Source organism: Tamandua tetradactyla, chromosome 5 (genome assembly GCF_023851605.1).
Source record: "Tamandua tetradactyla isolate mTamTet1 chromosome 5, mTamTet1.pri, whole genome shotgun sequence".
NCBI classification, from domain to species: Eukaryota; Metazoa; Chordata; class Mammalia; order Pilosa; family Myrmecophagidae; genus Tamandua; species Tamandua tetradactyla.
Genome location: NC_135331.1, coordinates 22,850,793 through 22,864,104, shown reverse-complemented (window position 1 = coordinate 22,864,104; position 13,312 = coordinate 22,850,793). Strand labels below are relative to the sequence as shown.

Below are 13,312 nucleotides of genomic sequence, written 5' to 3'. Positions count from 1 at the left end.
TTTGGAGGGTGTGGTTAGGGTAGGGAAAGGGGCCAGGAGATCCTTCAGAGGTTCAAAGATTTAAGAGAAACAGCAATCTTATTCACCTTTACAATCCACAACATGACTTGTTAAAGTGATAAACAGCTAAGATTTCTGGGAAGAAAAAGTTTTCAGTAGCTAATTTATATCATTTACCTAATCACGATGTATTTGGGCAACTCAGACATCTCATCAAAAAGTATATTAACCCACCATATATACATGGAACCTTGAATAAGGCATGAGATTTTGTAGATTTGTCCAGTGTGACGCCCCAATAAATCCCAGAGTGATCTGAACAGTGAATAAAGAAGTATTTGCAAAGTCCCCTTGGGGGAATAGCAAGAAAGGGGAAAAAATTCAACTTCCCCATTTGAAGAATTCCTAATATTCTTGTAAACAGTGGGAACAACCACAGGAATAGGCTGAGCCTCAATCTTGGGGTTTGTTCATATGAAACTTATCCCTGCAAAGGATAGGCCAAGCCTACTTTAAGTTAGGCCTAAGAGTCACCCCAGACAACCTCTTTTGTTGCTCAGATGTGGCCTCTCTCTCAGCAAACACAGCAAGCAAACTCACTGCCCTCCCCATCTACATGGGGCATGACTCCCAGGGGTGTAAATCTCTCTGGCAAGGTGGGACAGAAATCCTAGAATGAGCTGGGACTCAGCATCAAGGGATTAAGGAAATCTTCTCAATCGAAAGGGGGAAGAGAGAAATGAGATAAAATAAAGTATCAGTGGCTGAGAGATTTCAAACTGTCAAGAGGTTATTCTGGAGGTTATTCTTACGCATTATATAGATATCCCTTTTTTAGTTTAAGGTGTATTCAAGAGGCTAGAGGGAAGTGACTGAAACTGGAGAGCTGTGTTCCAGTAGCCATGTTTCTTGAAGATGACTGTATAATGATATAGCTTTCGCAATGTGACTGTGTGATTGTGAAAACCTTGTGTCTGACGCTCCTTTTACCTACAGTATGGACAGATGAGTTAAACACATGGATTAAAAATAAATAATAAGGGGAACTGGCGGGCCGCGGTGGCTCAGCGGGCAAAGTGCTTGCCTGCTATGCCGGAGGACCTCGGTTCGATTCCCGGCCCCAGCCCATGTAACAAAAACGGAGAAACAGAATACAATAAAACAAGAAAATGTTTAAAAATGTTTCCCTTTCTTCCTTCCTTCCTTCCTTCTATCCTTCCTTCCTTCTCTCTGTCTTTCCTTTAAAAATAAATAAATAAATAAATAAATAAATAAATAAATAATAAGGGGAACAGATGTTAAAAAATAATACTAATAAATGAATACATGGGGGGAAATGTACCTATTGCAAACTATGGACTATGGTTAACAGTAATATTTTAATATTCTTTCATTAACAATTAACAAATGCACACACCAATACTATGGGTGGGTGGGGGGGAGGGATAAGGGGTATGGGAGGATTTGGGTTTTATTTTTTATTTTTTTTCCTTTCTGGAGTAATGAAAATGTTCCAAAATTGATCATGGGGATGTATGCACAACTATGTGCTGAAACTGTGAGCCAGTGATTGTATACTTCAGATGGTTCGTATGGTATGTGAGTGTATCTCAATAAAACTGTATTTAAAAAAAAAAGTATATTAACCCTAATACCCCTAAAGATTGGGAGAAAGATCGAAGGACAAGGTGTGAGTTATAACAAAGAAGATAGGATTTAACAAATGAGTTTGACTGCTGAATCATTATATTGATATCTCTTTTAGTTTTCAGTGTCTTTGAGCAGCTAGAAGTAAAAGCCTAAAATTGTGGAACTGTAACCTGTACCAAACTCTGAAATATGTTCTACTACTAATTGTTGTGGTATGCCTTGAAATTTATTGTTTTTGTGTATACATATAAAGTACGTTAAGAAAAAAGTTCAGTTCTCCAATAAACCACACAAACTTAAATACCTTGCTTGAAATCAACTCTTCTCCTCAGGTAATCAAGGTACGCCTGCCAAATTTCCACATAATCAGTGGCCTGAATGAAGCCAGCATTCAAAGCTTTCTCAAAGGTTGCTGGAGTCAAAGAAAAAGTCAGGATTCGTTGCCAATTAGAAAAGAAGCTAATATAAAGTTGTAAGTCTACTATAAAAACCTTTACCAACTACAAAACTACATAGCTTACAAAGTGAAATGTTTAAAAGACAGGCTAATACAGCACCAAACAAACTATATTGTAGAAAGGACCCATTCCACAATATGCTCTGCAAATAGGAGTTGAAGGGTTAAATAGGACTGAAGAAAAGTCTATGACTTCTTGGAAAATCACAATGAATACCAGCATGTTAAAAAGCTCTAAGAGAATGAGGCTAGAGAATGGGGAATTGTTGCTTTAAATGTGCAAGATTTTTTAACTAGGTTGAACTTGAACATCTGGAAATGGATAGGGATGGTGGTAGTACTTTTTTTTTAGTATAACTGAGAGTGCTGAATTGTATGTGAATGTCTGGTTGAAAGGGGAAGTTTACAGTCATGTACGTCATTAGAAGGAAAGCTAGAGATTAAAACATGGGAATGCATAATACAGTGAATCTTGTGGTGGACTATGACTGTGACTATAAATATTAAACAGTTCTTTTATAAAGTAGAACAAATGTATGATACTATTACAAGGTGTTAATATGAATAAGTATATGGGAATAAGTGTACCCATTGCAAACTATGGACTATAGTTAAGAGTAATATCTTAATATTCTTTCATCAGCAGTAACAAATGTACCACACCAATACTAGGAGTCAATATTGGGGGGGAGGGGGGAATAAGGGGTATGGGATGTTTCTGGTTTTCTTTTTCTTTCCTTTTTTTTCTGAATAATGAAATGTTCTAAACTTGACTGTGGTGATGAATGCACAACTGTGTGATAATACTCTAAGACAATGATTATGTACTTTGGATGGATTGCATTGTGTGTGAATATATCTCATAAAACTGCATTTTAAAAAAACATTTCTAAGAGGCCAAAGATACAACCAGTTTACTTCCCACATACAGTCCTTTTCGTAACTTATACCCAATATCCCAAAGAAACACCCTGGGGAATACTGATTTAATTTCACCACAACTCTGTTTCTGACTTGGGACAAAAAGCTTAGAATCCTCCCACAAAAATTTTCACACCAGAAATCATTTGATGATCAACTCTGTATCTTTCCAAGGCCAAGAGATACCGACTCCATAAGGCAACTGTCCAGGGGCAGTTTCGAACAGCACGACTATGTACAGATAAAACCAAGTCCTCTACTTTCAGCTGCCGATCCTAAGATAAAGAATTCCAGAGTTAGGGCGGGCCATGGTGGCTCAACAGGCAAGAACGCTTGCCTGCCACGCCAGAGGACCCGGGTTCGATTCCCAGTGCCTGCGCATGTAAAAAATAAAGAAAGAAAGAATTCCAGAGTTAGGAGATAAAATTCTATTATTAAGACTTCAAAAAAAAAAAGACTTCACCATTACACATTTTCAACACAATAAACTGACAAATGAAATTTTCCTTTAAAACGTCTCATCAATAAATTGCAAGGGAAAAAAACAAAAAGACGACAGTGATGGAGGGGGAATCCTAGATTAGAATAATCTTAAAATCCTAATGTATGGACCTCGTCTGCCTTCTCACTCATATAAATCTTCTATACCTGCACAGTGAAATATTTACATTGAATTATGATTTCTGGATTTGCTTAAAAATACAGAAGGGTTGGGATGCAGGCAAAGATAAAAGAGGAAATTAGACTAGGCATGAGTTACCAACTGTTGAAGTACGGTGATGGGTACTTGAGGGTTTCATTTTACTAATCGGTCTACTTTTACATGTTTAAAATTTTTTCATAATAAAATATTTCTTATAGTTTTATTATTGAAGACTTTGTAAAGACTATAAGCAAAACTTTTTCCAATCAGTGATCAGTTTTAAAACTGAAAACAACAGGTTTGGTAACTGAGTTTGTAAAGAAGAGAAAAGTGGGATAGAAGGAAAGCAAATAAGAGCAGAGGAGCAGCATGCAACTATCTTCTGGACTTTTACTTATTTCCTTTAAACGGATTCTAAATTATTTTTAAAACAAGATAACAGAACAGTTAAAATTTCTTACTAGGTACTGACTGTAACGGATCCATAAGTCTGGAACAAGGCAGTTTTCAACCAGGGCGCGCTCAAAGATCAACTGAATGCGAGCAGGATCTCCAATTTTCATCTCAAAATCAATATATGCTTGATATTCTGCCAGTCTTGGTGCCTCTGCTTTCAACTGGAATAAAGGAAAACTGTACTGAGGTTGAAATGGATGGATTACATTACACTCTCAAGAAGTACAACAAATCTTCAAATAAAATTAATTTTGGTGAGACTGGCTATACCAAGATAAGAATCACAAATCCTCACTGAGAACTTGTCTACAACAAGATCTACAATTTGATAAGCAGATGATAGTCTTCCCATTTGGTCCAAAGTTCCTCGTGATGGCAATAGTTTCAAAGGCCCCATAAACCCTTTCTAAATCCATTCCTAGACCACAGGAAATTTAAATCATAAATGAGGAAGTGAAGTAAAGAGAAATACTTTTGCCAGTGACTACAGCTAACTATCCTTCCAAATCAGAAGTCACTTTTTTGACCTACTGAGTGGAAAGAACACAACCAAACTGTGGTGATTTGATGTCTTATGCTATTTCTGGTTTCTCATTCTACAAGCCTCAGTTCCTACAAGAATATAGGTACATGCAGAGAAGATGGAGGAGGCTGCGCTGAACGTTCACTGATTCAAATGCATGCAACCAAAATCTTCTTGATCTACTCGCTTTCTCTTCAGCCATACTCTGCTGGTGGCCATAAAATAATTTAAGATTATCTTAAATTTATTTATTATAAATAATATAACAACTGAAGATTTCATTCATGAGGCTTTGTGAAACACAAGTCATTTATACTGAACAAGAAAGGGAGAGGGAGCATGTGCAGCAAGCAGGAGAGGGCACAGGCTCTGTACACAGAAAGACAATGAATGTTTTAGAGCCTCAGTTTCCATTAATGGCAAATTAGTTACAAGTCTAAGGACAGAATTTAAATGAAAGTGATAAGTACAGCACTGATACCAATTTTTGCCAGCCTCATATATATTAAGAATTTGATCTTCACAACAATCCCATGTGGCAGGTATAGTTATTTTTCCTACCTTATATATGAGGAACTTGAGACATAGGGGAGTTGAGTGAGTATAGCCCGAAGTCAGAAAGATACTAAGTAGCAGAACCAAAATTCAAATTGAGGCAGTCTGACTGTAAAAATCTGTACTCTTATTAATCACTAGGCCATGAAAGATACCAGATACCAAAGACAAAGTCAAGAGGCCAAGAAACTCTGAGTAGGACAAATAAAAGATAGCCACACTTGGACCTAATGTAATGAAATTTTAGGATGCCAAACTAAGTGAATGAGATAATCAGCCAGCGAAAAAAAACAATGATTACTTTCAAAAAAGCAAGAGTTAAGTCATGACAGCTGACTTATCCACAGCAATTTTAATAAAAGCCAGAAGACGGAAAAAATAAATTCAATTGTTGAGAGAAAATGACTGTCAATCTAGAATTCTATATCCTGAGCAAGTAGCTTTCAAGAAGGAGAGCAAAGTAAGGACCTTGCAGACAAACAAAAACTAAAAAAATCTGTTACCAGGAACTCTCCAGTGAAGAAGACTTTAAAGGGTGCACTTGAAGTAAAAGAAAAGTGATCCAGATCAAGGATCTCAGATACAAGAGGAATGAAAAGCAAAAAAAGCAGGAAATAAATGTGGTAAATAAAACAAACTTTAACTCTACAATGCAAAGTTAGCAATGATGCCTGATGAGTCAAAATAAATAAATAAATAAATACAAGAAAAGAAGAGCCAGAGCCTGAGGTATGGCAAATGAAGTTACAGTGTTCTAAGAACAAGAAAGAAGGGGGGAAAATGCCTTTTACAAGTAATACTACTGTCAATTCAAAAAAAATCCAAAAGAACCTATAAATTATTAATGTAAGAATTTAGCAAGTGTAATAAATTAAAAATTAACATAAAAATCCGATTTTACTTATCAGGAACTAGTAAGTAAAATTTTCAAAAAGATACTGTTTATGGTAGCATCAAAACTACTGAGAAATCTAACAAATATGTTCAAGGCAATGGATACATTTATAAAATGTATAAAGCTTTACAGAAAGAAAAGACCTAAATAACAGGCCTATACCATTATTCATAAATTGGAAGACTCAATATTTTAAAGATGTAAATTATTCCCCAAACTCTTCAACATATTCAATACATTCCAATAAAAATGAAACAAAATAAAGTGTCAGTGGCTGAGAGATTCCAGAGTGGAGAGGTTATCCTGGAGATTAGTCTTACACATTAAATAGATATCACCTGTTTAGTTAAGGTATAATGGAGAGGCTGGAGAGAACTGCCTGAAAATGTGGAGCTGTTCTCCTGTGGCCATGTTTCTTGAAGATAATTGTATGCTGATATGGCTGTCGCAGTATGACTGTGTGGTTGTGAGAGCCTGGTGTCTGATGCTCTTTTTGTCTACCTTATCAATGGACAAGTATAACATATGGATTAAAAATAAATAAACAATAGGGGGAGCAAATGTTAAAATAAATTTAGTAGATTGAAATGCTGGTGATTGGTGAAGGGGAGAGGTAAGGGGTATTGTATGTATTTTTTTCTGTTTTCTTTTATTGCTTTTTCTGAATTGATGCAAATGTACTAAGAAATGATCATGATGATGAATATACAACAATGTGATGATAGTGTGAGTTATTGATTATATAACAAGAATGCAATGATCATATCATAAGAATGTTTGTGTTCATATGTGGTCATGTATCATAAATAAAAAATTAATTTAAAAAAAGAAAGGGAGGGGTAAGGGGTATAGTATGTATGAATTTTTTTCTGTTGTCTTTTCATTTCTTCTTCTGAACTGATACAAATGCTCTAAGAAATGATCATGATGATGAATATGCAACTATGTGATGATATTGTGAATTACTGATTATATATGTAGAACGGAACGATCAAAAGTTAAGAATGCTTGCTTTGGTGCTTTTTTGGTATTTAAAAAATTGTTTTAATTAATTTAAAAAGTAAATACAGTTTTCCAGTCTTTTTCTCATTTCACCAGTGCAGTAATAAATATCCATACACATACATTTTTTGTGCATGTGTGCTGGTATAGCTGAAGATCAAGGAATGTGACTTATGGATCTTAAAAGTGAAATGAGTGGTGAAATGAGAAAAAGACTGGAAAACTAGAAAAAGCCTAACTGTGTATCCATGAGGATAATTAAATTATGGCACATTCATCATTTGGAATACAATCTGGTTTTTGGAAAGAATTAAGGAGATTTATGTTTACTGATATAGAATACCTCTAACATAGCACAAGGAAGTAAGCTATAGAATAGGATACACTAGCTACCTCTATATAATTTTTTAAGTGGGAAAAATGCATACACACACCCATATATAGTACTTTACATGCATAAAATATATCTGGAAGGACACTTAAGAAATAGTAACAGGTTGCTTGGGGAAGGCAGTTGAGGGACTAGGAATAGATGTGGAAAATATGGAAGATATTAATTATAGCTCAAGCGTAAAGTACTTTTTGAATTTTCTGAAAGTTTATTTGAAGAATAAGATACTACAAGTGGAGAGAGAAATTTTTACAGTAGGCCATCTCAGAATGAAAAGGAGCAATGTCACACATAAACAAAAATTCAAATTCCGTTATAACAAAGCCATTAGTATAAAATGAACAAAAAAAAAAGTAAATACAAAAAAAGAATATTTGTGTTTCTTTATCATTTTTTTTTAATTAATTTAAAAAAATTTTTTTATTCAGTATTTTCTTTTAGTAGAATGTACAGCTGATTCTGAATTCAAACGAAAGCACTAAGGACTATTTTGAAGAGGAACAAAACAAGAGGGGACTCACTCATCCTACCCAAGGTCAAAACATCACAAAACTATTGTCATTAAGAAGTTTACTATAAACCAGTAGAAAAAAATAGAGAGCCCAGAAATAAGCCTACATATATACGGATGGCTCATCTATGACAGATATGTGACTGTGCATCAGTGAGGAAAGGATAGAATAACCAACTGTTTTTCCACATGGAAAAATGAAGTGGACCGTGACTCACACAATACTCAAAAATCAATTTCAAGTGGAAAAGACCTAAACGTGAAAGATAAAACTTTTAGAAGAAAATACAGCTAAATATATTAGTAGTGGCCATTAGAGAAATGCAAATCAAAACCACAATGAGATATCATCTCACACCCAGCAGAATGGCCATTATCAACAAAACAGAAAATGACAAGTGCTGGAGAGGATGCGGAGAAAGAGGCACACTTATCCACTGTTGGTGGGAATGTCAAATGGTGCAACCACTGTGGAAGGCAGTTTGGCGGTTCCTCAAAAAGCTGAATATAGAATTGCCATACGACCCAGCAATACCATTGCTAGGTATCTACTCAAAGGACTTAAGGGCAAAGACACAAACGGACATTTGCACACCAATGTTTATAGCAGCGTTATTTACAATTGCAAAGAGATGGAAACAGCCAAAATGTCCATCAACAGAAGAATGGCTAAATAAACTGTGGTATATACATACGATGGAATATTATGCAGCTTTAAGACAAGATAAACTTATGAAGCATGTAATAACATGGATGGACCTAGAGAATATTATGCTGAGTGAGTCCAGCCAAAAACTAAAGGACAAATACTGTATGGTCCCACTGATGTGAACGGACATTCGAGAATAAACTTGAAATATGTCATTGGTAACAGAGTCCAGCAGGAGTTAGAAACAGGGTAAGATAATGGGTAATTGGAGCGGAAGGGATACAGACTGTGCAACAGGACTAGATACAAAAACTCAAAAATGGACAGCACAATAATACCTAATTGTAAAGTAATCATGTTAAAACACTAAATGAAGCTGCATCTGAGCTATAGGGTTTTTTTGTTGTTGTTTTTTACTATTATTACTACTTTTATTTCTTTTCTCTATATTAACATTTTATATCTTTTTCTGTTGTATTGCTAGTTCCTCTAAACTGATGCAAATGTACTAAGAAACGATGATCATGCATCTATGTGATGATGTTAAGAATTACTGAGTGCATATGTAGAACGGTATGATTTCTAAATGTTGTGTTAATTTCTTTTTTTTTCTTTTTTTTCTTTCTTTCCGTTAAAAAAAAAAAATATATATATATATTAGTAGTAACCTGGGAGCAGGAAGAGACTTTGTAAGCTGAATAGAAACACAAACCATAAGGGGGAAAAAATAACAAATTCAATTACATTAAAATTAAGAATCATTCTTCAAAAAACACCATTTTATAAAGTGAAAAGACAAGCCAAATTGGGAGAAAAATAAAATTGCAATACACACAACCAAGAATAAGCACTAAGATACAGGATTCTTCAACAAATCAATTTTAAAAAGGACAAGCCAATAGAAAAACAAGTCAAAGACTTGAACAGGCATTTCACAAAGAAGGAAATCCAAATGGCCAATAAACATGAAAAGAGCTCAACTTCATTAATCACAGAAATGCAAATTAAAACGACAATGAGAAAATAAATAAATTTAAAAAAAAACACAATGAGATTCCATTCAGATTCATCAGAATGGCTAGAATTTAAGTATGTCAGTATCTAAGGCTGGCAAGAGCAACAGGAACTTTCACATATTGCTGGTAGGAATGTAAATTGACAATTTGAGAACAGTTCAGCATTACTAGACAATCTAGCGATCTCTTTCCTAGGTATATCCTCTACGGTAATTTTTTCATGTGTCCCAAGAGATATGTACAAGAATGTTCAAAGCAATGTTGCTCTTCCTAGCAAAAACACAGGAAACCCAGCTATCCATCAACATGGATAAATAAGTTATACTAATGAGACTTAATAAAAGTGAAAACAAATGAAACCCAAAAACATGTTGAATGAAAGAAAATATATGACATTATTTATTCCATTACATAAAAGTTCAAAAGCAAGCAAAATTAAACAATACATTAAGGCTACATTCATAGGTTGTAAAACTATAAAGAAAAGCAAGGGAATGATTATCACAAAAGTCAGGAAAGTGATTACCTCTCGGGAGAGGGAGGAGGAGGCAATCGGAGAGGGGCACATAGGAGACTTCTAAGGTACTGGCAATGCTCTATTCTTAACCTGGGTGGTGGGTACATGGATGTTCACTTTATTATTATGATGTAAACTGCATGTATACATTTATACACTATATATTTCACAATAAAACAAATTTTAAAGATTTACTTACAACTATCGATCAGAGAAAAGTAGATAAGGAGAAGTTAACTACAAAAGAAACCAACACTTACCAGTGAGTCTTCATAGGGTTTATATTTCTGCAGCTGCTGCAGCGCTTTGTTATAGCTCTGAATTACCGATTCTGGGACCGGGCCTTCTGACCATTCCTCATACTCTGCAAACGTGGCCTCCATATCTAGTGAAAGACGGATTCAGCCCCGTGGGTCTTGCCATTGGGTTTTATCAACCCAACATAGACTAAACCATGAAACTCAAGAGTCACCAGCCCCTCCCACATCTGTGACCACAGCAGCCCTAGCAGACTGAATCTTGAGCCCTTCCGCTGAGCAAAGATGGCCTGAGGATCTGTCTCTCAGGCAGCCCAAGCAATTAATCATTCAGTTAATAAAACTAACAGCAATGCTCTACAACGCTATACATTAACTCGTTTGATCCTCACAACTCCCCATTTTGGCAGTTAGGGAAACTGAAGCACAGAGAGATTAAGTCTACAGTTAATGCAGAACCAGAACGTGAAACCAGGCAATATGACTCAAGTTCATGCTCTAATCACTATGCTAAACTGCTTCACATCCATAGGTAAGAGGAAATCTAGAAGCCAGATCCATTCTTGCCTTTTCTGCATGACACCCAAGTATCCCAATTAGACAGTCACTTTGTAATTTGTTAAGTCAAATCCAAATAAACCTGAAGTAAAATGAAAAGAAACACCTGGCTTAAGTAAGTTGCCCAAAGGCTGAGTGTATATACTGCATAAATATGCCTAGGGGAAAAACAAAATGACCAAGTGCCAAACTCATTTCATACCCTGAAAAATCCTCACAGCAATGTATATATACGCACGCAACCACAGAGGCAGAAAAGCTCTGGCTTGCCAAAATATATTCACTCTGAAAACGAGAATCCTTACCAAACTCCCCCAAAATTCAGAAATTAGTACTTCCAATTGACTATGCATCAAAACCAAATCACCTTCACAGAGAAAAGATATAAGTTCACATAAAATCTCCATTCTATTATGAAAGAGGTTACTCTTGAAGAGAAAATGCTTAATAATGGAACTCTGATTCAACAAAGTTTCCCCAGAAAATATAGGACGTCAGTTTCCCTATTTTTTCCTGAGACACTGTCTCCCCCTTTCCAACAATGTCTTAAAACAGACATATATCTCTGGCTTCTAGCCTTGCCTCTCACTCTTTCAACCCTCTTGAGCATCAACAATTCAAGAAATGTTTTTACAAGAACCTTATCCAATGAGAATAACAAAACCAGCCCTACTTGCCTTAGGATACTGTGAAAGGTTTAATTACACAAAATACCCCAAGCATTCTAAAAACCACAGAGGGCTGGCTTTTCACAGGTTGGTTCCTCTTACCGTAGAGTGGGATCGCCAACTGCCGCCGGAAGAGACTGTGGACTTTCTCAAGCTGTGAATCAAAGGTTTGTTCCCGGTCAAAAGGGGAAAGGAAGTCAGCTATGGGCTAAAGAAGCAAGTTAGTAGTAAATGAAAAACTTTGGTTCTTCCTACTTAAAAAAAACATTTCAACAAATTTTCAGTTTATACTAAAAAAATTTATAAGCCCTCTTGTACATAAGGTGATAGGCCAAATGCTGCAAGGGGTACAAAAATAAATGTTATCTCTGCCTCAAATACTCATAATGAGGAGAGAGAAAAAATATATAAACGTACCCAAAAGACTATAATGAGGCAGAATATTAAGTATTATAAAAGCATAGTATCATGGTATCTTAAGTATCAAAGTATTGCTCATTTTCAGAGAAGTAGATCCCACTACTTTGTGCTGGTTTTAGGATGAATTTTGCTGCTGTTCTGAGGAAAGGGAATCTGAAAAGGCTCTAGGAAAGGTTGACATTCGGTATGATTCTCCAGGCTCTCCAGAGGTAGTCAGATAAGGAATCCAACTCCCAGGTGAAGAAACAGCATGAGCAAAAGTAGTGGTGAGAAGGTTCAAGAATATTCCTGAGACAGCAGAACAGACAGTGGGCAGGAGAGTCCATGCAGGGATTACATCTTCTATAACAGAGAGCAACTAATGCCAAAGGAGACAGTGTTGATGCTTTTATTCAGGAGTGTTTTAATGGCACTACTGCAGATTTCTGAACAGGAACATAATCAAGAATTGAATGGGGCTACTTTAATAATAGTGTAACTACTGGAGGGCTCTTCTTTTCCCAACAATAATTTTGTGCACATACACCAACACAGTGGAATGGGAATGCCACCATAAAATTCTACAAATCATAGTCTAAATAAAATGCACATGGTGGGATCAAACCTCCACTCACAGTTACTACTAGACACAATTTTTTTGTAGTGATATGGTTATTTTTATAGTCACATGGGACTATGTAATTAGGTTAATTAGTGGGATTTTTAAATATCAGGAAAATTGCAGAGTCACCTGCTTTAAAGTCAAATAAATCTTCCTGGCTATTCCATAAAAACTACTGATTTTATTTATTTTACTACCCACCTAATAAGAGAAGACCATTTCATGAACTATGTTAACGATAAGACTCATCTTGTGACATTACTTTTAAAATAAAACTTTCAAAACCTCTTATAAAGACAGCCCTTGTCTATTTAGATGCAAGCACAGGTCACTGAGACCTGGGTACTTACCCGAGCAGCTTCCACAATCGCACTTTCAAACTCTCGATAAGCCTCCCATATGGCAAGTCCTTTGGTCATATGTAAACCGACAGAGGAGAGGGCTCTTTCAAACACAGACCGAACTTTCTCAAGGCCCCCTTTCTGACCAATCCCACCGACTGAGTACTGGCCATACTCTAGCCAAATGTTAGGACCTAAAAATGAGAAGTTTCTTTTAGTATGGATCTAAATTCTCCAAGTCAAAACAGATTCATAACAGAAGAACTTTACCCACCAAAAAG

At 35.8% G+C, this 13,312-nt stretch overlaps 1 protein-coding gene across 2 annotated transcripts in view; it reads right to left on the bottom strand.

The window, feature by feature from the left end:
* The window catches only part of SART3 (spliceosome associated factor 3, U4/U6 recycling protein), a 44,446-nt gene that overhangs the window by 15,137 nt on the left and 15,997 nt on the right, over positions 1-13,312 (bottom strand). Inside the window, exons 4-9 of one of the 2 annotated variants that reach the window (XM_077160116.1) lie at positions 13,041-13,225; positions 11,772-11,877; positions 10,447-10,571; positions 4,133-4,288; positions 3,165-3,303; positions 1,955-2,062 (exon numbers count right to left, since the gene is read on the bottom strand). In XM_077160116.1, the coding sequence (XP_077016231.1) occupies positions 1,955-2,062; positions 3,165-3,303; positions 4,133-4,288; positions 10,447-10,571; positions 11,772-11,877; positions 13,041-13,225 (819 nt within the window). The remainder of the gene's footprint in view (positions 1-1,954; positions 2,063-3,164; positions 3,304-4,132; positions 4,289-10,446; positions 10,572-11,771; positions 11,878-13,040; positions 13,226-13,312) is intronic. The other variant, XM_077160117.1, reaches the window with a different exon arrangement.